At 41.3% G+C, this 26,038-nt stretch overlaps 1 protein-coding gene and 1 long non-coding RNA gene across 2 annotated transcripts in view; one reads left to right on the forward strand and one right to left on the reverse strand.

Moving 5' to 3' along the window:
- The first annotated feature begins 1,627 nt into the window (after positions 1–1,627).
- On the forward strand, positions 1,628–13,168 carry LOC143280941 (uncharacterized). Its single transcript, XR_013055075.1, has 2 exons — positions 1,628–9,904; positions 9,936–13,168. It is a non-coding gene; the product is annotated as an uncharacterized LOC143280941 (long non-coding RNA).
- Positions 13,169–15,986: 2,818 nt separating this feature from the next.
- Positions 15,987–26,038, reverse strand: part of LOC143280943 (transient receptor potential cation channel subfamily M member 1-like) — a 54,002-nt gene continuing 43,950 nt past the window's right edge. Inside the window, exons 19-20 of the mRNA XM_076585758.1 lie at positions 24,757–24,864; positions 15,987–22,034 (exon numbers count right to left, since the gene is read on the reverse strand). Coding sequence (XP_076441873.1) covers positions 21,602–22,034; positions 24,757–24,864 — 541 coding nt within the window. The 3' untranslated portion in view covers positions 15,987–21,601. The remainder of the gene's footprint in view (positions 22,035–24,756; positions 24,865–26,038) is intronic.

The raw sequence follows: 26,038 nt of genomic DNA on the forward strand, positions 1-26,038 counted from the left end.
TTTTTTTGGGGGGGGGGGGGAGTTAATGATAATCAATTTTTAGGTATGCATAGATATAACAAATATAACTAAATTCGCTGTGTCATAATTATGGATTTTTGGATTCCCCATGTCATTAGGATTCCCCATGTCACATGCAGTCCCTGTGTTAGTGGGATTGTGGATTTCCTGTGTCACGGATTCCATGTGTCATGGATTCCCTGTGTCATGTGGATTCTCTGTGACATGGATCCCCAGAGATGTATGAAGACAGTGTTGTACTGATGTGACATAAGGATGCTTTGTGTTCCAAAAGCTGAGGCACATAACATGGAAAATTGTTGACTTTGCTACTTGACGCAGGAAAGCTGTAGTGCAAATTTCAACCTTGCCTCTTGTTCTTCCCTTACACTTTCCATCGCCAGTTTGTTGAAACAGAAGTAAGTGCAATATGTGGCAGTTTTTATCGGGTTTTGGGGTTTATTTTTTTTGGGGGGAGGGGGTTGTATTTTTGTTTTAGGGGTGGAGGTTGGTGGGGTGGGGTCAGGTAATACGATTTTCATCATTGTATGTTGGAGAAAGAAAGAACTCCATTAGAAAGACCACCTTGTGCATCTTACCTGACTGAAAAAGGGACATTGTTTTATAACTTACTATTCCCTAGAGAAAAGAAGAAAAAAATACTGCACAACCGTAAACGCAAACTCCTTGGTACATGTGAAAAAGGATGATATTTCTGAAGGATGGTATTTCAGAGAAAAGAAGAAAAAAGACGGGGAAAAATCTGTGCACAACCCTAGGCACAAGCTCCTTTGTGCATGTGAACAAGTGTGTGTGTGTGTGTGTGTGTGTGTGTGCACATGTGAAAGAGAGAGAGATACATTTTTGTGACCCTGGTGCAAAGGAAAACTGTTTTCTGGATGCTTTTCATTAGCAGAAGCGTTGGCTTGCTGCAGTGTCAATCAAGATATGTATTAACAGATGGCCAGAGAGGCTGCTGAAGAGCGTGTGTGCTGCACATTGTGTGGTGTGGTGGGGGGGTTGCACTTTAGTGATGTTGGCTGTGGTGTGGTGGGGGCATTGGGTGTGAGTGATGTTGGCTGTGGTGTGGTGGGGGCATTGGGTGTGAGTGATGTTGGCTGTAGTGTGGTGGGGGCATTGTGTGTGAGTGATGTTGGCTGTGGTGTGGTGGGGTCATTGCATGTTAGTGATGTTGGCTGTGGTGTGGTGGGGTCATTGCGTGTGAGTGATGTTGGTTGTGGTGTGGTGGGGGGCATTGGGTGTGAGTGATGTTGGTTGTGGTGTGGTGGGGTCATTGCATGTGAGTGATGTTGGTTGTGGTGTGGTGGGGGGCATTGGGTGTGAGTGATGTTGGCTGTGGTGTGGTGGGGGGCATTGTGTGTGAGTGATGTTGGCTGTGGTGTGGTGGGGGGGATTGCGTGTGAGTGATGTTGGCTGTAGTGTGGTGGGGGGATTGCGTGTGAGTGATGTTGGCTGTGGTGTGGTGGGGGGGATTGCGTGTGAGTGATGTTGGCTGTGGTGTGGTGGGGGCATTGTGTGTGAGTGATGTTGGCTGTGGTGTGGTGGGGGGGATTGCGTGTGAGTGATGTTGGCTGTGGTGTGGTGGGGGCATTGTGTGTGAGTGATGTTGGCTGTGGTGTGGTGGGTGCATTGTGTGTGAGTGATGTTGGTTGTGGTGTGGTGGGGGCATTGCATGTGAGTGATGTTGGTTGTGGGCTTCATTCACTTGAGCCCAGACTGCAACTTGCACACACACATCGTGGAGTTGTGAGTCATGGGTGTGGATGAAAATGAAAGTGCACATCACAGAAATTGTGAGTCATGGATGTGGATGAAAGCAATCTTGGGTGAAGTTTCCAGTTAGAAGATGTGGGTGAAAGCAAGCTTTGGTGAAGTTTCCAGTTAGAAGATGTGAGTGAAAGCAAGCTTGGGTGAGGTTTCCAGTTAAAAGATGTGAGTGAAAGCAAGCTTGGGTGAAGTTTCCAGTTAAAAGATGTGGGTGAAAGCACACAGGCACTGTGGAAGTTGCCACTTATGGCTGTGGATGTAAGCGGGAATCTGTGAGGTGCCACTTGTAGGGTTTGAGGAAAGTGGATGATGAACATGTGACACGATGCGGCAGGTTGTGAAGCACGATATGTCATAGTGCAGGAAGGTGTCACATGACACGAGGGGAGGAAGGGGGGGGGGGAGTGCAGCAAAGTGTGCAAGAGGTGCAGAAATGAGAAGAGGGTGTTTTGGGATGTGCGGAAGGAAGGGGGTGGGGGGTGTGGTGAGTGTAGTGGGACCAATGGTCACTTGCTCCGTAGTGGGAAAGATTTACCCCATGTGGAGATCTCTTTGTGTGTTCAGTATTTTACTGTTCTGCTCCTCTTCCCCTTCCTCCCTTCCTTCCTTCCTCCTGTTTTCTTTTTCTTTCTTCTCTAACTATGTTTGTCTTGTTTGTCATCTTGGACACCATGCAATTTTGCACTGTCTACCACACACTCTTTTTGTCGTCAGATTTGAATGTGATACTCTTTCCACCAGAACGACAAACAGGTCGGAAAACTTGGACATGTCGAATAGCATAAACATGACTGCCATGTCATCATCATCAGTGATTTGGTTTTAATTGTCTCTTTGTACAGTGAGGATAATGATGATTTGTGTGTGTGCTTCTGTTGTAATTGCCACTGGTTGTATAGCAGAAACAGAAACCATGCCATAGTTTTTACAGGCCCAGTTTTGTGTGAGTGTGAATGTGTGTCTTTGACGGATTTTTGTTGTTTGTTTTTGTTAATCTTATTGCGATGTATTTATTATAATTGTTCAAAGAATTTTTGTCTCTGATGATGATCTAGTATCTCATGTCAAGGGTCTGTTGTTTTTGTCTCATATTTTTAAATAATTGGGGGTGCAAGTGAGCACACAACCTACTATGTGATGATGTGTGGGATGTATATATATAAAAGTATACAAGTGATGGCACATGTTTTTGTGTTTTTGTTGTTTCGCTTTTTTTTTTTTTTTTTTTTTTTAATTGTTTTTTAGATTAAGGTGGAAACTTTGTTGTGTACATAGTTGATATAAACTTAGATGACAGCAGATTGTGATAGTCTTTGAGGCGGGCCAGTGACTGGCCAGTTCAATGGTGAGTTGTTGGTGCATTGTCTGTGGTCTGTTGTTGACGGCTTGCTTGGTTGTTAGCTTGTTTGGCTGGCTGCTAGGACTGCTGTCTGTTGTGGACAAAGGCTGAGTGGCTTTTTATTTGTTGTGCCCTGTGATCTTCAAAGTTCTGTGAATTGTCATGGCATCTGTGTACATGGCACTTGTAAACTGATATGTGTGTTTGTGTGTGTGAGAGAGAGAGAGAGAGAGAGAACAAATATGTAGTGTGCAGATGTCAAAGTGTGTTTGAAAATGTGTGCCTGTGTGTGTGTGTGTGTGTGTGTGTGTGTGATCATGTCTGTGTGTGTGCTGATGTCAAGATGTCTGCAGACATCTTCAGAGTGTTTTGCCATTGCCATAGTTATGGTTCCTTGCAGCTTGTACCCTGTACAAAGGTGGCTGAAGAAAGAAGATGTTTGCAGAAAATGGTCCAGATACAATATGTGTGTGTGTGTGTGTGTGTGTGTGTGAGAGAGAGAGAGAGAGACAGACAGACAGACAGACAGAGATAGCAAACATGCTTAAGAGAGGATGAAGGCTTAAGAGTACTTGATAAAGGCTTCAGAGTGTGTGAGGCACTGACGATGCTTGGAAATGTGAGTGAAAGTGATGAGCGTTTGGCCGGGCTAGAGATGGAATATATATATATATATATTGACTGCCAGTTCTTGATAACTTTGATCTTTATTAATTTGTGCTGATGATGAAGATTCTCATTCAGTTTTTTGGGGTTTTTTTTGTTTTTTTTAAAGCCCAGTGTCAGTGTTTTTGGATCCCAGTTTTTTTGTTTTGTTTTGTTTTTGTTTTTTTGCTTGCTTCATGTAAAGTTTTATAGGCCCTGAGTAAAGTGTGTTTCTTAGCCCATTTAGTGGGATTGTTTTTTGTCCTGTGTAAAGTGTTTACTGGCCCTGTGTAAAGTGTTTGCTGGCCCTGCGTAAAGTGTTTGCTGGCCCTGTGTAAAGTGTCTTGTTGGTCCCGAGTCAGTGTTGTGTGGCCCTGCAAAAAGCATGTTTTGTGGGACCTGTATAAAGTGTTTGGATGGCCCTGTGTTCAGTGAATTGTTGGCTCTGTGACACAAAGTGTTTGTGTTAGTCCTGTGTGAAGTGGTCTTGTGAATCCAGTGTCGATGTTCATGTTGGTCCTGTGTCCATGTTCTTTTTCTGCCCATTGTATTCAAGCAGAAAGCTTTTACATTGTAGGCTAGACTACCCGTGATTTTTTGTAAGTGTTGTGGAGTTTTACATTCAAAACTTGATGGATCTGACTCTGTATTGTTGTCTCTTCTCCTGTTTGTTTCATATTTGTTTTTTGATTTTCTTTCTGATGAAAACAAAAAAAATCTTATGCATTTGAATTCCCCTGGTTCTCCTTTCCTCCTGATCAACTTGAAGTACGGGTAAAGTACTGGAGTGCTGGTTGTCATCATTTGTTTAGGATTCATGTCTACTGCCTGTGTTTACTGTGTCACCCCCACCCCCAACATCCTCTTCCGACACATTCACAGACGGGACAAAAGTCACAGTGAAAGAATTGTCTTAATTAACTAATCTCCCCAACGCATGAGTTTTGTTTTTGTCGTTTGATGATGTTGCCTATTTGTGTGTGTGTGTGTGTGTGTGTGTGTGTGTGATGGGAGAGGTTAGAATGAGAATGGCAATGTCTCTGTGGTATTCAGAAACTGAAAAGGTCAGTTTGTGTTGGTGGCCAGTGCAATTCTACGTCCTTTAGTGAAATGTCAGTGCCCTTGAGAAGGGCTGTGAGCATTGTAAAGTGTGGATCTGTCTAGGTGTGGGCTAAGAAATTTTAAGTAAAAGGCTGGAACATTAGGAAAAGAAGCAGTAAGCCAAATACCTTACTTTTATTGTTGTGTTTGAACGTTCTATCATCAGTATTCAGAATTGGCCATGAATGTTACTAAGAGATCCCTCTCTTGTCATAATTTGTAACTAGAATATGTTTGCAGATTGTTTTTAACATGTTGGTGTATCATTGTGTTAAAGTCATACCTACATTGACTGCCAAAAGATTTTTTCCCCAGCAAATACCTGTCATTGCATATTGGGTCTTTTTCCCCAAGACAGCTGTTTGAAATATACATACTGCTTCTGATTGATGGAAAAGTGTATACACTGACACTGTACAGTTTACAGATGGAAATTGTGGGTTGATAAGTACTCATTCTCCAGTTTCACTCATTGAATCCTGTATCAAAATCTGTCTCATTAAAACATATTTCGCATTCCTACATGTGCATAAAGCACAAAGGAAGGGAACTAACTACAGAATTTCTGGATGTGTCCACACGTAACTCGGAGGAAACACAGTGTGTTGGCTGCATGAGTGTGGCATTGAAGCCTGCTATGGCTGTGAAAAAAAGATCAAGGAATTTCTAGCAGTAGTTAAAACTGTCCTCTGTCACAGCATTGATATTTGACCATGAACTTACTGATCCAGAGATGAGTGGATAGGCATCAGTGTACCATGGTCCCAAAGCAACTGAGAAAGGGAGATAATTAGTAAGAAAGCTGATTTGTTGGGTCAAAGTGGTACATCCGTTTCTGTTGACTGAACTTGCACAGGTGAAGCCAGTGGTGATGTCCTCTACAACAGGACACATTGAGTGTGTGTTGTGCTGTTTTTCTTGCAGTGAAGCTGTTTGTTCACAACTACAGCAGGACACATTGAGTGTGTGTTGTGCTGTTTTTCTTGCAGTGAAGCTGTTTGTTCACAACTACAGCAGGACACACTGAGTGTGTGTTGTGCTGTTTTTCTTGCAGTGAAGCTGATTGTTCACAACTACAGCAGAAGAGAGGATGGCCAGTGTGGCAGCATTCAAGAACACCAGTGATTGGTCAGTTCCGATCACATGCTATATAACCACATCAGTGATTGGCCCTTTTGTCATTACAAGTATAACTTGTGTAGGAAAATTCCACTTGATAATAGAAATGTTGATGGAAAGAAGAGGAAGATAATAGAAATGTTGATATGCAGACAGAAAGAGGAGGAAGAAGAGAGTGTGGCTTTGCACAGTAGCGAAGTGCTGTCCTTGTGGAGAGCAACCTGAACTGTACACTGAGAAATCTGTTGTGACAATGTGATCAGCAGTCTACTGCTCAAAGCTCATATCCTGAGGTTTGGTAAACAACATACTGGTCCATGGAGTGTCTGCTGCTTTGAAAGAACTGGAGTGTTTGTTGGCCCCATCATGTGTTTGATCAGTCCGTGACCATGTCTTGTTGACTGTGGAAATTGTTTTATTTGATTTTTTTTCATTTTTTTTTCAGATATTTTGATGATTGGTCAGATTTCTTTCCCTTTCTCCCTTTTTTTCCCCCTTAAGTTATGTCATTTCTGTTTTTTAGATAATGACATTATTGATGTAGAAGTAACTAGTTGTATCAAAATATTGACATCCATGTAATATATGTATGTGCTGGGCCATTTTGGGTTGGTGGGTGTCTGCGTGTGGTGTCTTGCACAAGGAGTAATGGACCCAGTCTCCTGTTCCCTGCTCCCTCCATCCCCTCCCACCCTCCTCCTACCCTGTCCTCCATCCCCACTCCTCCCTCACCCACACTCTTGGTCTGTTTTGGGGGTGTGGGGAGTGACCGTACTGAGCTCTGACTGGTGGGATATTGCTGACTGTTGTTGTGAATGCCAGTCAATGAACAAACTGAGAAGTCATGCTGCTCTGCGAAACTCTACCCTTTTTTCATTTTTAGTTATTTATTTTAGTTTTTTCTCCTTTTTTGTGGTAAGCAACTGCATGTGAGATTTGCTGTCTGTCATGTGATTAACTTTAATAATCATTGTTTTCATTTGTTGTTGGTGGTTTTCTTTCATTTTGGAGACGTGTACAGTTCTTGTATATGAATATATATGATATATATACATATTATATATAAATATCTATATGAAATGCAATATCTGTTACTACAAGAGTTGGAAAGAAAGAACCAAAATATTGTTGTGTTGATGACATTGCAGTTTTTTTTGTCTTTTGTCCATTTGTTGGATGATGGAGGATGAGGATCTTGGGAGTGATGTGAGAGGCGTTGTGTTGAGCTTTGCACAAGAGCTGACCCATAAGAGGATGCCCACAGGGTGACCGCAACTCCCAGTCCTGTGCTTTGTTAGCCTTTTTTTTTTTTTTTTTTTTCCTGTTGTTGTTGTTGTCCTCTCTGGTTGTCTTCTCTCTTCTTCCTTTCCATTTCCTCATGCCCATCAGATCTGCTACATGCTTGACTTGATATTTTCTCTCCTTGAAATTCTCTCCATCGCAAACCCACCTACACACACACACACCCTCCTCCAACCCCATTTGTCACCATCCATGTAAACTGATTGTATGGGAAATTAATGTAAACTGTCTCCTGAATGTTAATGTCACTACTGTCTCCTGAATGTCAGTGTCACAGTATGAAAGAGGGAATTCATCCTGTTTTTTGATAATAAATCTTTTTTAGCTTTTAATCTCTCTACTGTTTCCCTGTTGCTGTGAAGTAGCGGTGGACTGTGAGAGTGTTCAGGAGCTCCCGTCATGATCGTCATTATTATAACATTGATTGTTGATTTATTAAACTTGGTTTATTTAGATAACTCTTTTTTGTCTTTTTTTAAATTTTTTTAAAATCTTTGACTTGTCTTTTTTTTAGACCTGTGCTTTCTGTGTATCTGTGGCTAGAAGGATGCACCATGTTTTATTCAAATATTTGTGAGCATGTTGAAAAAAAAGTTTTTGACATACGGATTAATACATGAGGTCAGTTACCCAGGGTTTGTTTTTTTTTTACCCGTTGACTGGCTTCTTGTAGAAAGGTGGTGTTTTACTTTTTGTGATACAGCATTGAGACTGGAGTGTTTGTGTGAGAGAGAGAGAGACTGGGAGGGGAGTGTGGGTTGGTTGTGTCACAAGTGTTGACTGTTGTGTGGTAGCTTGGGAGGGGGATGGGTTGGGGGGGGGGGGCAGGGAAGAACATGATCTGAGAGCATTGAAGATCTGTGATAAAATGACTGTTGGCAGTGAAAGAGGTAATGGGTTGTAGGGTGTGTGGCTGTCTGCAGGGCATGGCAGGGATAGGGTCATTTCTTTCTACACAGGAACCGGTCACCACTGTCATCTATTCAACCTTAATTACAGCTGTCAAGTCTTGTCCTCATAGTCATTTGTCATCTTTATGTTTAATGTTTTTACAAAAACCTGGGGCAGGCTTTCAAGGTATGGGTAGGTCAGGCATTGGTCTGATGTTTCTGGGGTTTTTTTGGGTGGCTGTTTTTTTGGGGGGGTTGTTTCAAAGCAGATGTGGCGTGGTGTATTAGCTCATTTGAACAGCTCCTTCAAAGTGAAAGTGAAAGTGTTTTTTTTTTCTTTCTGCGTACTGCTGTGATAACCCAGCAAGGTGGGAGGGGCACCTGGTGTGATGTCACACCTCAACTCTTTACAGCTGAACTCTGCATTCAGTGTGTCTGATGAGGAAAGTATTCATTGCTTATGTGGGCATCACTTCTGTGGTGGTCAGGGGGGCATGCCGGTCACACCAGGGGAATGTATGTGTATAGGTTCTTGTTGGCGCAGACCTGTGTTGTGACAAAGAAGGTGACTGACCAGTCTGGGACAGAGTGGCTCTTATCGACAGACGCTGTCTTGGGTTGATGTTGTTAAACGATTTAGCGTCTTTTCACTTAGAGCGATGTTAGGCCCTGAAAAAGATAATAGAATGAAATAAAGGTGGTGTAGGGGAGGGTGGTGATGTGATTAACTGGACATGGGACAGGTGTTTGGAGTGTACATGAGTGTGTGTGTGCGTGCACATGCATGTGTGATGATCTTTCATAATTTAATATTTATCAATTTTATATGATTATTAGACAAGAAATAAACAACTGCCCATCTACAGTAAGTTCTTGCTCATGGGACTTCTTGAAAAGCAAACAAAAGTAATGAATCATAGATTAAGGTTGGTGGATCAAAGGTTTTGAACTGAATGTTTTGGAAGTACTGGGATACACTGCTTTATAGCATCACAGGTAAAAATGAGTTGAGGTTCTCGGGTATGATTTGACGAGCCCTGTGTTCTGCTGGAACACAACCAAAGATCCTCGCATACAGCATGAATGTAGGGAGTAGCTGGGTGCATGTACGCCTCTGTGTGTGTGGGTGTGAATGACTCCACAAAAGAAAGAGGGGATAGAAATGGGGATACCTCTGAGGCACTCCAGAGAAAACTTTGATTTACTGCCAGACAAGGGTTAACCTTGGCTTCCTATGCTCCTCACATCCCCTCCCATTCAGTCCGTTGAATCACCAGACACTTTCTGTTTTGTGATTGAAATTGTTATTGAAACCATTTTGCTGGTGCAAGAATAGTGGTTGTTGGATCTGTAAAAGTGGTGTGTACAGATTACACACTTAGGCTGATTGGAAATAGTGATTGGAAGAAGAAAGATGTACAGCTTTGTGTAATTGCAGTCGGAAAGAAGATTGTGTCATGTTGAATGGGGAAAAAAATCAGTTATACTACACGGCATGTAAGGAAACAGATACATGTTTATTGATTTAACATGGTGATTGAGATGAATAAGGTGTTAAAAACATGGTGAGTGAAGGAAATACATAAGGTGTTTTGACACATTGAGTTTGGATGAATAAATAAGGTGTAATAACGTGGTGAACCAGATGAATAAGGTGTAATAACGTGGTGAACAAGACGAATAAGTAAGCTGTAATAACATGGTGAACAAGATGAATAAGGTGTAATAACATGGTGAACAAGATGAATAAGGTATAATAACATGGTTGAACAAGATGAATAAGTAAAGTGTAATAACATGGTGAGCAAGATGAATAAGGTGTAATGACGTGGTGAACAAGATGAATAAGTAAGGTGTAGTAACATGGTGAACCAGATGAATAAGGTGTAGTAACGTGGTGAACAAGACGAATAAGTGAAGTGTAATAACGTGGTGAACAAGATGAATAAGTTAAGTGTAATGACGTGGTGAACAAGATGAATAAGGTGTAAAAACGTGGTGAACAAGATGAATAAGGTGTGATAAAATGGTGAACAAGATAAATAAGTAAAGTGTAATAACGTAGTGAACAAGATGAATAAGGTGTAATAACGTGGTGAACAAGATGAATAAGGTGTGATAACATGGTGAACAAGATGAATAAGGTGTGGTAAAGTGGTGAACAATATGAATAAGGTGTGGTAACATGGTGAACAATATGAATAAGTAAGGTATGATAACGTGGTGAACAAGATGAATAAGGTGTGATAACGTGGTGAACAAGATGAATAAGGTGTGATAACATGGTGAACAATATGAATAAGTAAGGTATGATAACGTGGTGAACAAGATGAATAAGGTGTGATAACGTGGTGAACAAGATGAATAAGGTGTAATAACATGGTGAATAAGATGTGATAACATGGTGAACAATATGAATAAGTAAAGTGTGATAACTTGGTGAACAAGATGAATAAGTAAATTGTAATAACGTGTTGAACAAGACGAATAAGTGAAGTGTAATAACTTGGTGAACAAGATGAATAAGTAAATTGTAATAACGTTGTGAACAAGACTAATAAGTGAAGTGTAATAACGTGGTGAACAAGATGAATAAGTAAAGTGTAATAACGTGGTAAACAAGATGAATAAGGTGTAATAACGTGGTGAACAAGATGAATAAGTAAAGTGTAATAACGTGGTGAACAAGATGAATAAGTAAAGTGTAATAACGTGGTGAACAAGATGGATAAGTAAGGTGTAATAACATGGTGAACAAGATGAATAAGTAAAGTGCAGTAACACAGTGAGTTAGATGAATAAGTAAGCTGTAATAACACAGAGTGAGATGAATAAAAAGGTGTAATACTTGGTGAGTTAGACAAGTAAGGTGTGATAAATAATAACATGAGTGAGATGAACAAGTGTAATAACATGGCCTGTGAGAGGATTATATGAGATGTATGCCACAGTCACTGATTGGGACAAGAACTGTCTGTAAAGTAAGGTTCTTCAAGCACAACACGGAGTAAAGCTTTATGGACTGTGAATGCTGAACTGTCTGTAAAGTGAGAAGGTTCTTCAAGCTCACAACATGGAGTAAAGCTTTATGGACTGTGAATGCTGAACTGTCTGTAAAGTGAGGAGATTCTCCAAGCACAACACGGAGTAAAGCTTTATGGGCAGTGAATGCTGAACTGTCTGTAAAGTGAGAAGGTTCTTCAAGCTCACAACACGGAGTAAAGCTTTATGAACTGTGAATGCTGAACTGTCTGTAAAGTGAGAAGGTTCTCTAAGCACAACACAGAGTAAAGCTTTATGAACTGTGAATGCTGAACTGTCTAAAGTGAGAAGGTTCTCTAAGCACAACACAGAGTAAAGCTTTATGAACTGTGAATGCTGCTGCTGAGAATGTTCCTCAGTGAAGGGCTGTTGCTGGAGATAGAGGTCACAGGTCAGGATGTCCATCACTATACCATATTCAGACTCCTTCCTTTGTGGATGACATTACCTTTGCTTAGCGAAACAAATAACTTCATTAAAAAGTTCAGAAAGGGAAGCAGTTGCCGTTGCCATTACAACTGATGCCCCACTTATTTATTCCACCAAAGGTCAGTAGTGAAGGAGTTGATGGGAAATGCTGCACATCTGTGTGCACACTTGATGCCAGCAAGTAATGTCAGCATGCCGACTTGCATCATGCTCTTAGGTGCATGTACATGTAACATTATGCACCTGTCCCTGTGCCTGCTTGAACTTTGAGTAAAGAGAAAAGGTGTGTGGTGACAGAATGTTTGTGCGTGTGTGTGTAAGGGAGTTTTGGGGGTGGGGGTTATGGGGGCGAAGTGCAAATACTCCTCTGAATGCTGCAGACTTAAAGTGATTTTTAAAAAGTTTTGGTTGCTAAGTTTGATATTGATGATTAGTGACAAATGTTGAGGGTTGTGGTCTGGGCAGGCTGGTTCTCACTGTCATCTGCTGTTGGCAGCAACGACCAAGTGGTTTCCTCTGTTGTGACCTCCTGCTGACTCGGTTCACTCAGTCCACTTGGTTCACTCGATCCGCTCCAGTCTGGGTGCGCTGGGCTCACAGGGACACAATGCCCATCTGCATATTGTTCTGAGAGCTCGAATGTGCTAGTTTCTAAAGAGGTGTGAGGGTTATATCCCTTGGGTACAGTGTTTGTCATTATGCTACACCATTATCTTCAACTTGATTAAACCACAGACCAGTATCAAAGTGTCAGTAGAGTTTCTTGATTATTTTTTTGTTTTTTTTTACTCGATACGATAATCTATTTGTTATGATTATTTATTTAGTATTGGCCAGTGGTGGGTGGACACTTTTGTGTGGCAGTAAACAGTTGTTGAGAACGAATGCCTGGACATAAGAATGACTTGAGGTTTTTCCAGACCGTGGCTGACTGCTACTGTCAGGTATAGACAAATCTTGCCCGTGGCTTGACGGTATTGGCATTGCCGCCTCCTCTTTTTTCTTTTTTCCTTTCCTGTTTTGAACAATGTCTAGTTCAAAATCAGATTTACTATTCTGAGAGTCCCATGTGAGTTTCTCAAGGGAGCTTTGGGAATGATCGTAATAATGTGAGCCCTTTTTTTCTTTTCTTTTTTTTAGTGCAGATTTGATGTCATTTACAGCAGTTGTGTATAAAGCTTTGTCAAACACTTCCTTCCTCTGTGTTGATTGATCCAGATCACAGCAGAAGTTGGTTTTTATTATTATTACCCATTGTAGCTATTTGATAGTTGGTATGTATAAATATTGAAATGACCTATGATGAATCTTGATTGGCTGAACAGTCCCCTGTGTGGAAGCCGATTCCTGATTGGTTCTTAGAAATGTCCCTGTCAGAGCGTCTGATTGGTTGTTAGTCTGTTCCCACCCCCTGTCATTGTATTGATTCTGTTGTTACTTCATTGTTCACTTTGGTTCTTTGTTTTATGGACTTTTTTTTCAACAAAATAAAGAGTTAATGTTATTCTAGTCATACAGTGTTTTCAGCTTTTTCTCTTTTGTGAGAGAGAGGAGAGTGAGAATCTGGCAATGTTGTACTGTAGTGGTCTATACATACACTGACTTTCCGTCATGTTGTCCTGTAGTGGTCAATACATATACACTGACATTCCGTCATGTTTCGCTGTAGTGGTCTATACATATACACTGCATGATATTCCGCGGCCATTTTGTATTGTAGCAGTGAATGCATTCACTGACATTCCGCTATTTTGTGTTGTCAGGGGTAATCTATACATACATTGACCTTCCGCCTATGAAGTGAAAGAATTTGAGGACTTGGGATTCAGTGAAACCCCCTTGCCAGAATTTTCTCCCCCTCCACTGGACCTCGAGTGGTGAATCAGGCACTAGTTATTCTGATAAGATGATAAACCTAGGGCCCATGGCAACAAGAGAGTTGTCCCTGGCAAAATTCAGTGGTAACAAATTCCACTCGTAGTAAAACAAATAACTTGGACACACACCCACAGAGAGAGAGAGAGAGGGTGGCGCTGCACCTGCGGCGACACGCTCTCCCCGGGGACAGCAGCTCAAATTTCACAGAGAAATACCTTGTCACAAAAAAAAAACAATACGATACAATACAACAGACACTGACCTTCAGCTATTTTGCTCTGCTGTGTTCCATCCACCCTTTCTTTCTTCTTTTGAATTAATTGAATGCTAAACACACAGTCACATCAGTCTCAAAGGAATTGTACTTTCTACGGAACAAAAACTTTTTTTTCTTCTCCATTTTCCCATGTCCATGGCAGCGCAGACAAGAGCAGCGCTCATTCAACTGAAGCCCATTTGCAGAGAGAAAAATATCACATGAATATCGAAAGTAAAACTTATGCACTCACTGGTTCAATCAGTGCTTCTCTGTGCTCAGCTTGCGAAACATGGACTCTCACTGCCGATGTCCAGAAGAAGATCCAAGCCATGGGAATGAGATGCTTCCGAAAGCTACTGGGCATCTCCTACGCTGAGCACGTCATGAACACTGAGGTTCAACAGAAGATCACTCAAGCCACTGAACCCCACGATGACCTAACCGTCATCATGAGAAGAAAGCTCAAATGGTACGGACACATCACAAGATCCGACAGGCTCTCAAAGACCATTCTGCAGGGCACCGTACCAGGCAGCAGGAAGAGAGTGAGGCAAAAGAAAATGTGGCAGGACAACATCAAAGAATGGACAGACCTGAATTTCCCAGATTCACAGAGAGCTGCGAGAGACAGGAACCGACAGAGAGAACTGGTCTGGAAATCATCTGCTGTGCCCTGACAACACTTCACTTGGTTTGGGACAGGTGAAGATGGTGGCCAACAACTTCCCAGCAATTATCAGAACATGCAGAGAAATCACTGACGAAGTGAAACAGAAAATTACCAATAAACAGCCAAATAATTTGAAAAGCATGGCACTGTTATATGAATAATCGACGCAACAGAACAGAGAAAACCACCAACAAACAGTGAAAGCATTTGAAGCTTGACCCTGCCAGACAAATCATGGACGAAGTAAAACGGAGAAAATCACCAATGCACAGCAGAAATATTTAAGCTCAGCACTATCAGAAAAATCAATAGTGTGTGGCTGCACGGCTATGGAACAGCCACAAGTTGTGTACGTAGTGGTTTTCAATTCAGATACAAGTTTGGGGTTGTTTTTTTGTTGTTTTTTTTTTACGTTGTACAGCATTCACAAAAGCATTTACATATAACATATGTAGCCGTGTTATACCCAAGTGGTTTTTTTTTTTTTAAGGGGATGGTACAAAAGAATTACTGATTTACTGTATTAAAGGATAGAAAAGATCCACACGCGGCAGGGCAGGAACTTGCAGAGGCCAGTCACAAAAAGGTTTTCTATTGTTTTATTTACAATAGTTATGCGAAGATACGAAGAGAAGTAGAGATAAGATTGTGCAGTGGAAGTTTAGGCAGCTGATAGTGTGCTTGTGAGCTGGCACCTCGGAAAGTGACTGGTGGGCGCTGAACAACTTTCAGTTCAAATTCGAACTTTGATAGCCTTACGCCACAGGAGTTACCTCCTCACGTCAATGGTTGGACACCATCAATGCAGTGAAACCGTCGTCCGCTTTACGCCATGTGCTTTGAGTTGAACTATGGTTAGTAGCCAGTTGAGCACTTGAGTACATGTACACAAAATTTGGCCATCTCCCTCTCTTGCACGCACATGCACAGACACACATTGACGCTGGCACAGAGAAGGTTGTAGTTGTTTGACCAGGGCAAATTATGTTTGGGAGAGACAGACGACAATGAAACGATTTTTTTTTTAGTGGAGTAAGCACGAATGTTTAATTTATTCATAAACTTGGCAAGCCTCAAGGATTAAACAAACAAGTAATAAAAAATGTGCCCTAAACAGCAGCGACAAAAACATATATGTAATATATGTAATAAATGAAAGCATGGGCATGACCTACTTATGTACAAAAACACACTTTTATTTAATTTTCCCTAAAGGCCTAAGCGCATTGGTTTACGCTGCTGGTCAGGCATCTGCTTAACAGATGGATAGCGTATACGGATTTGCCTGAACGCATTGACGCCTCCTTGAGAAAATGGACTGTGCTGAATTGCATGTTGGAAAGCGTCACATGAAGTGAAAACTACAGCGTGAGAGAGGGCGGCAGGACAATATGGTGAACATCAATACTCATGGCATTGAATCTTAATATCACAGTACATCTTAGGTCTAAGAGGTGTCAAGCTTGAAAGGCTCACCAATTATCTGTGAAAGTTAGATTTGAATTTTTGAAATTTTGATTTAAAAAAATAGAATTTCTGGGTTATGATCACATAAACAGCCCCCTGAATATGCAATACTTTAGTTATATGAATTAATTCTATTAAACTTGAGATATATACTACTATAAAAATACTATAAAAAAAGTGCAGGGTCTGACGATTGGATGGGAGATCTCATCAGAGTACCTGGCCACGTTCATGGTGCTGTTTTGCAACACGTACAGGTTGGTTGTGCCCTGCATGAAAATTACACCCCATACTATGATAGAGCCTCGACCATAGCTGTGGTGTTGAGCCACTGATGTAGGCACTATCAAATTGTTCTGCTGGTCATTGCCACACCCTCCGTCTGGACTCGTTGCTGAACATAGCAAACTCAGCTGCAGTTCAAGCTTGATGTTCTCTGGCCCATAGCACTCTGGCTCACTTCTGGCTTGGGATCAAGGGAACATGGATACAATACATCTGTTAAAGGGGTGGTGGTAGGGGTGTAGGGGGAAGGGGAAGAAGGAAGAAGGGGTAGAGTAGGATAACAGGCAGAGGATTGGTGCACAATCCACTCTCTCCTTGTACCATAGCAGGGTCTTTTACAAAGATGAATTGAGGTGTTTATTTCTCTAACTTTAAACAGCACACCCGAAACACACACAATATTAAAACCCAGGTTAAATCAATACCAAAACATATGCTAGACATCATTGCACTGATGTAACAAACATTATGATGTCTGGACAAGTGAACAACTATACAAATAACCTTTCTCCATTCTGACACTCAGTGTCTAGCCGTACACCCTCTTCTCAAAGAGATCTATGTAAAGATGTAAAACAAGCTTCATTTAGCTTACCATCAACAATAAGTGACAAGATAATGTGCTCTAAATATATGACTGACAAATACTAACTCCCAGTGTTTAACTCCTGTCAAACCACCGTAGAATAATAGCTGTTCCCATTATATTAAGACTGAACAAATCTGTACTTGTCTTTACAAATTATCTCACTGGTACAATTATTACATGGGAATCATATAGTCACCAAATAATCTGGTAAATATATTGCAACCTGTGTGCACCAATGTAGGACTGCCTCTCAGTGGTCTCAAATCTTATTGAACACATACAGCTATGTGTTACCCCACTGGCATATAACATATGACAACAGCACACTGGTAATCACAACTACCAACAAGTCACACATGTTCCCCATGTTGCATTATCACCAATGTGCACACACATGGAAAAGCATGAACATACAGTTAGCCTGTAGATTCGTTCACCTTGAATATAACCATCACCACTTAACATGCAAAATAGGTATGTCAAACCTCAAAATAACTCCAACTGTTGCAACCAAAATATTCTACACAGATGCAACACACACATAATCTCCGTGTTTCTTTGTGACTAAATGCTTACATTGTTCCCACAGTATGTCAACAACTGACACACCACTGACATGTTACTGAACATTATCATTAAATTTTATGTAAGCCAAGATGCAACACCATGTAAAGCCGAACATGATGTCCAAGCATCATACCATAATATCAACCTGTAGCAAACAGGAAATGGGTGGGGGCTCGGGGGAGGGGGAGGAGGAGGTACCCAAATTCCCCAAACCAGTACTCCATTTAGTCAAGTATTGGCTACATTGTGTATTTTAACCACTTTTCCTTCAGTCACTAGACTCAAATACAATTTAGCCACACACACGCTGGCTATGCTCTCTCACAAGTCATGTCATGGTATCTGCATCAATACATTCCAGTTACATTAACTGTCAAATACCACATCAGCCAAAAGTGTCTAAATGTTCTTGTGATACAACATTACGATTCAACTGACACCAAACTGTTTCCAAAAGACCATAAAGTAAATTGCCAACAAAGCATAATACAAGCATTACTCACAGCCCCATGTTTCAAGATTTACTTCATGTTCATGTAGCAGAACACAATCCCACTGAACTATTGTGTTACTCACAGAATCCAATACCAGGAATCAAGCATTCAACTAAGTCCGAAGAATAGATGCTAGTTTGACACTCACAGCCCCCATAGTAGTCTTGCCCGTCCGGCTCTCCTGGCCTGCTCCAAGCAAGGAAAAGGAAGAAACCCCACTTGCCTATCTATTTTATCCTCCTGACCAGTTGGCACTGTATGCAAACTATCTTCCGACCCAGAACCTTCCCAAATGGCTGAAGTTAACAGACCAATCTGGGACCAACAGTGCTAGACTTGCACATCCAACATTTTTCTCACAGAACCTGGCACTGCCAAGGAGAAGGGGGGAGGGTGATGAAAAGAGGAAGGGAAGGAGGAGGAAAGATCGCCCAGCCCTGATTCCGTTCAAAACAGCTCATGATAAACACACCATGCCATGCTCCTCACTGACCACTGAGGCAGTTGCCATCCTGCCAGGAATTGACATGGGGGGTAAGGAGGGGGGTTGGACAGGGGGGTGGCTCCCTCTGCACTTGGCCAAGGGAAGGGGGGGGAGGGAGAGAGGGTATGGGGAGGGGTATTGGTGGGGATAGACGCCATGGAAGGGAGTTGGGGGGAGAAGAGTAGGGAGGTAGGAAAGAGGGGTCCATCAGTGAGCAGTGTGTCTGAGAAAATCCCACGCTTCCACCACAGGCGCCTGACACACTATAACACATCTTTATTTATCCATTTGGAAAGTCTTGAGGTTAGACCAGCTTCGTAAAGCCTTCTTCTCACCGAGTGCCAACTCAATTGCCTGATGCACAGTAGAGATCATTGCAAAGCTCTGTAGCATTCATGAATGGGTGACGACGTGCCTGGACGTAGAGAAATCGGTCCTCTCACCATGGTCGTAACGTCAACCAGTACCTGCAGGACGAGGGAATTGAAAGAACCACACTGAACGCAATTGGCACATCACCGGATAAGCCGTTTTGCACGTAACAACCAGCCTCGTACCTTACCTGGTCGCTCTCCAGAAGTGGGACAGGGTTTCCCAGTGAGCAGTCGACAAGAAACGTCATTTGCAGCACGAGGAGGCGTTGCAGGACTGTCATCATGTCTCACACTTGTTACTGTCTGTTCATTTTGTGTAGTTTCCACACTAATGCCCATTGAGATGACATTTTCCTCCATCGATTTTGGGGGAAGCCTTTGTAATGTGTTTATTGTTACTCACTGTCCCATCAAATTTTCATGAATGAAATTTCATTGTGTTGAATTGTGGACAAGGAACATGATTTGACCATTTTGTTTTGAAACATTTATCTTTCTCGTCACGTTTATTGTCTTATCCTCAGTGAATCAGCGTTGAGTAGTAGATGTTATGTGCATGTCGCTCTTTTTTTCTTTTTTTAAGTAAACAAATTTGACTTTTTGGGGGGTGGGGATAGCTGACTAAAACAATGTGTTACTTTTCAAACAAAGTAGTGAGATCGCACCAGGCTCCCAGCTCTCATTTTTAGCTTCAAGGTGCTGTAACATGTACAGCTGTCACACCTTGAAAAACCATTTTGGCTAAACCAGGTGAGGGCAGCCGGCTGGGTCTCAAACCCTTCGGTGACTTAGGGACGTGTCTATCCCATGTCTATATGAAGACTGGATCCGGTGGGTTGAGCGGAGGAGACCAGTAAAGGGTCCAATGGTCATGAAGGCAGGGGCAGCTAGTGCTCAGGGAACTGCAACATACTGTACACGTCGTGGTCATCTGCAGCTAAAGGTGTCTCTGGTTGTGACGACTCTTGTACCACCGGAACACGTCTTCCTAGGCTGAAAAGGTGGGGCTGTCCTCATGCATCGACTTTCGCACTGTAAACAATTCCCGCATGAGTTATAAGTGCCGCCTCTCATACAGTTTCCCTGTCCTCACTGCCGACGCCATAGCCACAAACGAGTCCATGTCAAACGTGATTTACTCAAACGTGCATAGATGTCATAGTCACACACGACAGACTACCAAGAATGAGATCGCATGTCATTTATAATTTCAATACTTGTTCCGGTGGCACAAAATTGATTTGCCTGTGTGTGACAGCAAACTTGTGAAGAAAAGGTAAGACCACATTCTTGCTCTTATTCAACAGCCGTCAACAGTTAACATGTATCTAGTGCCAGGACATTGTCATAAACTCAGCATCCATATAACTGTTTCCAATACTTCTTTAGGAACAAACTGTGAAGGTCAAAATAATTATGCATGTGTGCAACTATTATTTTCAGAAAGACAAAGCCTCCTCCTAATATTAATGTACATGGATTACCAGTACATGAAAAAAAAAAAACCCCAAAAACAATTGGGTATGGACATACATTAAAAAAACCCAACAACCTCCTTTGACGTATAAACAAAAAGTTCATATAACTACACTTAAAACCTTTCCTTTGGCAAGCCGATTTATTTGTGTGAGCACGGACTCCCATTCCACAGGAAATAGCTGATATAACAACAACAGAGAAACGATAGATCAGACGGACAGCAAATCCTTGAGCTGAAGCAATCGGCAAGCAATCACAGATCATCATACATGCCAGCAGTAGTAAAAAATGACAATTATGCATGATGGCAGGTTCCGAGGATCACTGAAAATGTCCTTGGTGACATGCCTCTGGTGGCTGTGCTGTTTGATTCTTGAGCATCACATGCTGGCATACAGAAAGCAAGGAAAACTGGTTGTCATGTTAACGGCAATCATAGAGACATTAAGTGGTCAGAGTCCAAATAGGAAGCGGTTATGTATAACTTCACAAGAATATAATACAATAATACTGGAAATGATTAATGAAATGAGTAATAACATTTGTATAATATACAAAAAGGGTAAAAAATATTTTCAAACATCTGTATGTCTTAGGACAAGGACTCGATTGCTCTTGATATGGAATTCAGGTCTGTAGAAAAACAAACTGTGTGTGTGCATGTGTGTGTGTGTGTGTGTGTGTGTGTGTGTGTGTGTGTGTGTGTGCATGTGTGTGTGTGTGTGTGTGTGTGCATGTGTGTGTGTGTGTGCATGTGTGCGTGTGTGTGCATGTGTGAGAGAGAGAGTACATGCAAACGTCCATTTGTGTTATTTCCTTAGAAGAACCTGAGTGATTAAATATTTGAAAATAAATAGAAGTCTAGGTCAGTTACCAGTTAGCAAATGACAATAAACAGGTTACAACTTAAAATGATAAATGAAGACTTTAAATTGCTGCAAACGATGGCTACAGAAACATTGGCTTAACCCTTTACACACCTAATAACATATTTACTGTTTGGTCACACTGAAACTACATAAAAAACAACAACACACACACCAGGACAAAGTTTAATTAGCATTTAAAATTTTCCAAAGTTAATGCTAATTTCATAGATCAAGGAAAATTATTAATGCTGACCAAAGGTAGTGCTGCGAAGATAGCAGCTCATGCAACGCAGCCTAATTCCACAAAAAGTCCAGGCAATAGTTTACTCAAAGAAGGCAAAGACGTGCCTGTTGTTGTCAATAAACTTCCAGTCATTCACATTTAACCCATCTGTTTGTCAGCTTGTTTGCTTTGTTTCATCTCTCCACACTTTTTGCACAGGCAGATCAAGTGTTCCGTTAAACCATCAATCGATTTGAATTAACATACTGTACTAATATATTTGCAGGGTGAAAGAAAGAAATATCCGTTCACTGTCCGCAACCAAGATCACCACCAGTCTCAGGAACCGGATATCCAGTCCCACCCCTCACTTCCACCAGGACCTGCTGTAACGCCTGCATCATCACGTCTCGCTGCAGCAGAATGCTCCTCTTCACTTCCTCTTGCCCCTCCTTCAACCTCTGCCACACAGTGTTCTCAAGCTCTCGCTGCCGCTTCTCAAAGGCTTTGGTTGTGTCCAGGAATTCTCTTGCCATTGCCTCCTTTTCTGACCGCAGCTGTGACAGTTGTTCTTTTGCTTTCTGAAGTTCGTTCTCTGCCTCTCCCTTCCTTGCCTTGGCCTCCTTTATGCCTGCCACGAGTTTCTGCTTTTGTACATTCTCAAGGATGTAATTGCTCAGTTTCTCTAAATTGTCCTTGATGTTCAGGATGAAGGTGTCCACCTTTGAATAGGATCTCAACCTGAAAGACAGGATATGGATAAGTGCTACAGAATGGCAAACATTTCTTCTTCTGCGTTTTGGGCTTCAACTCCCACGTTCACTCGTACGTACATGAGTGGGCTTTTATGTGCATGACCGTTTTTACCCCGTAAGCAGCCATACTCTGCTTTCGGGGATGTGCATGCCGACGCTGACATGGATTACAGGACCTTTAACATACATATTTGATCTTCTGCTTGGGTATACACACGAAGGGGGTTCAGGCACAAGCAGGTCTGCACATAAATTATGTTGACCTGGGAAATTGGAAAAACCTCCACCCTTTACTCACCAGGCGCCATTACCGAGATTCGAACCAGGGACCCTCAGACTGAAAATCCAACGCTTTAGCAACTCGGCTATTGCGCCTGTCGCAAGCGTTTCAATTTCAAGACTACTGTGGAGATCATTTTCTCTTCTGTGTGACTGCGGTTCTTGCTGTCTGACAGTGACACTTTGAACAAGCAGCGGAAGGTGGGGAAACCTACTTTTTCAATAGTTTCATTAAAATTTCTAACAACTGGTGTCTTTTTGACTCACTTCTGTAAACAAAGTGAGTCTATGTTTTAACCCGGTGTTCGGTTGTCTGTGTGTGTGTGTGTGTGTGTGTGTGTGTGTGTGTGTGTCCGTGGTAAACTTTAACATTGCCATTTACTCTGCAAATACTTTGTCAGCTGACACCAAATTTGGCATAATAATAGGAACAATTCAGTTCTTTCCAGTCATCTGGTTTAAAACAATATTGCACCTCGGGGATGGGCACAAAAAAATATAAAAAAGAAGCCAAATTATATGCAAACTGCATTTACTGTTATATTTATATTTTTTGTATTCTCTAAACTTGGCACTTTGATATGATATTCTGACACAACAACAAGAGCAGTCATTTTTATCATTTTTTGTTCAAACAGGAACTTCTTTTGCTAAGCATGGAAGTTATATTTATTTTGCAAACGTTTTGGTGCAGATAGTAAAAAAGGGAAATTACTCTGTAATTAATGCTAGGGGACTTAATTTGCTTTAAACTGATCTTTCTCATCTTAAACATTACATTTTGAAATAATACTCAATACATAAAAAGCTTGTGTTTTTTATTCTCAGTGTACAGGGCTTTCACTATGTTCATTCGCCCAAGTGGTCTTTTTCGGAAAATACTAAAATCAATACGACGAGTGGACTTTATAGATCTATTGGCTGAGCCCTGAAGGTCATGGGCAAAAATCAATTGCCTACACATATTTATACATATTCAAAGCGCGTGCTCATATTCCTTGCGAACGTGAAGGACGCCATTTTGTTTCAAGTAGCTGACCTGTCCGTTCAATCCTATATTCCATGGACAATACACGATAACATGTGATGGAAAGTTGGAGAAGGAGACCGTTAAATATTTATTCAGAGAAATATTTGTGAACGCCTCATCACTTACTGGATTATGCCCCAAACTGCCATAAAGATATCAACTGAATCAGTCAGAATTCACAGTTAAAAATAATAAACCATGTGAGTCAATACCCTTGAATTGATGAAACGCAAAAATTTCCTGTCTTGACTTTTCTCAAAATGAAGTCCTTTTCACTTCATACAATGTTTAGAAGTACTTGTACTTGGCTCTACATGTTATTAGTTTAACAAAATACTCAATTTTCATATCAACTTTAAAACTATAAAACTAGAATGAACATAAAAGAGAAATTGAATCGACCGTGTCAACTGGGTGTAACTAAACTTGTACATCTATCTAGATCCAGAGAAAACGGCTAAATGTTGCAGTGTGATTGCGGCGATAGCCACGTCTCCTTTACCGCGGACTTAAAAAGAATTTTTAATTGTCCTTAAAGATTTTTTGAATGCCCAAGCTACACCAGATTAATATGATTTGAACAGCGTTCTCACTGCAAATACCGCAATCGATTTATCGCCCTTTAAAAAAAGCATGTTTAAATATTATATTTTTGAACGTCAGTTAAGGAGCCACGATAGTGTAATGGATAAGACAGTTTCTTTTCATCCGAACACGCGGGGTTCGAATCTGCCGTTAGGACTTTTTTTTTTCCTTTTTTCTTTTTCTTTTAACCTGAAGCTTTATAATAACAAATACAGAACACATTTTAGCGATTAGATTTTTTAAAAAGTGTATCACAAGTGAGTCTTGAAGGCCTTACCTCTCTTGTTTAAAGTATCTTTTTGTTATTTGTGAACCTTTGAAATTATGTAAGTAATGCTGCAATTTTACTTTTTACTTGCCATTTAATGTTTTATTATCAGAATTACTTGGCATTGGCAGAACATATTTCTACTGAGACCAGAATTATCTGATATTGATGAGATCCATTTCAGTTACTATTAAGCACGTTTAAGAAAAGATTCATATATGTTTACCAATGGAGAAAGCAACTAGCATAATTCATGAAGAATTCTAAGCAAACATTCATTTTCAAGTGGTAAAAAACAAAATTTTAACGAATTCAGAAACATTTATCAAGATTATGAGTTTTGTTTATGAGCATCTTCATAAAGGTGATGGCTAAATAGTTTTTACTGATATCTTTCATTCAGTCTGGTTTCTCTACCACTTGCATTTACTGACAAAAAATGTTATAGCTCATCACAGACAGACTGACACACACACAAACAATACAACGAACATAAACAACAAGAAACAAAATTCATGTATGCACAAGAACACACAGACTATATACCTTTTATCAGTCTTGCGAATATCGTCCCTCAAAACGCCATGGTCTTCCTTCAGTTCTCTGGCTACCTTGTCAATCTCCTGCTGTAGCTTCTCGGTCTGGGCTTGCAAGCTGACACAGCACAAAACAACATGCAATGTCACTGACACACACATACTGAGCAACTGGCACGGTAAGTCACTGCCATTACTCAGCTTGGGCCAGTCAGCATGCACAGTATGTCACTGCCATTACTCAGCTTGGGCCAGTGTCGCACCTGACAAGCTGCTACCCGGTGAAACCCGGTGCAGGCAGAAGGGAAAGGGTCAACCAGTTGTCAGGTACATTTCTCTGTCCCCTTTAATTTTGCCGTGCACTGCACATGCAATGAGTGCACAGCAAAGGTTTTGATTGGACAGTGGGAAAACTTGATGTGTGAGTGAAGCTGGATGGAGTTTTCTTCGCACACTCAAAAAGAGCAACAGATCACTCCCATCCTGGCACAGAGAGGAGAGGTTCTCTGCCTCAGAACCTCTGGTAATGGGTTCGTTCTCATAGTTCAGCAACATCTTGTGTTGCACTACTGTGGTCACACAACTGCTGACCAGTGTCCAAGCGTTCCTTGAACAAGGGGCCAAGTTATGGTAACTATATGGTCCTCCGTCTGCGTTTTCCACAAGCTGTTAAGGTGAGTCCACCGCCATTCATAAATCGTGTATTTTCATCTTAATTTATAAGAAATACTTTCCTTTGGATTTATTTAATTAACTACAATTGTTTCGGAATCATTCCCTTTTCACCCCACCCCCCTTCCTTTTCGTTCGCAATTAGTTTTCATGTTTCGGTTTCACTGAGATGTGCCAATGACATAATTGATAGTAAATAACTTGAATTTGTGTTCTAATGATCGCCATTTGTGGTTAGAACTTTTGACAGCGTTTTCCTCTCAACTATGTTTTATGCCAGTGGTATATGCAGGTATCCATCACGAGGTTATCATTATCTCAGAACGGTTTTGCTTTCATATAGGACTGTAACATTTACTCGGGGTGTCAGAAGGGTATTCTACTTTAATTGTTATTGTTCTTTTTCAGCTGGGGGAAGTCGCGTGTATGCGTGAGAATGCGTGTCATTCCCCCTTTTCTTTTCAGTTGTGGCAGTTCCAGAGCATGGAGGTTCCTCCTCCAAACCCCAGTTAATTTTTCTGTTATCTTTCTTTTCACGTTTCCAGTGGCTAATGATTTTGTGTGTTTTCCTTTTGGTCGAATGAAGACGGGCGGTTGAATGGAGAACAGATTTTGTGTGT

This window comes from Babylonia areolata, chromosome 4 (assembly GCF_041734735.1).
Source record: "Babylonia areolata isolate BAREFJ2019XMU chromosome 4, ASM4173473v1, whole genome shotgun sequence".
Classification (NCBI taxonomy): domain Eukaryota; kingdom Metazoa; phylum Mollusca; class Gastropoda; order Neogastropoda; family Buccinidae; genus Babylonia; species Babylonia areolata.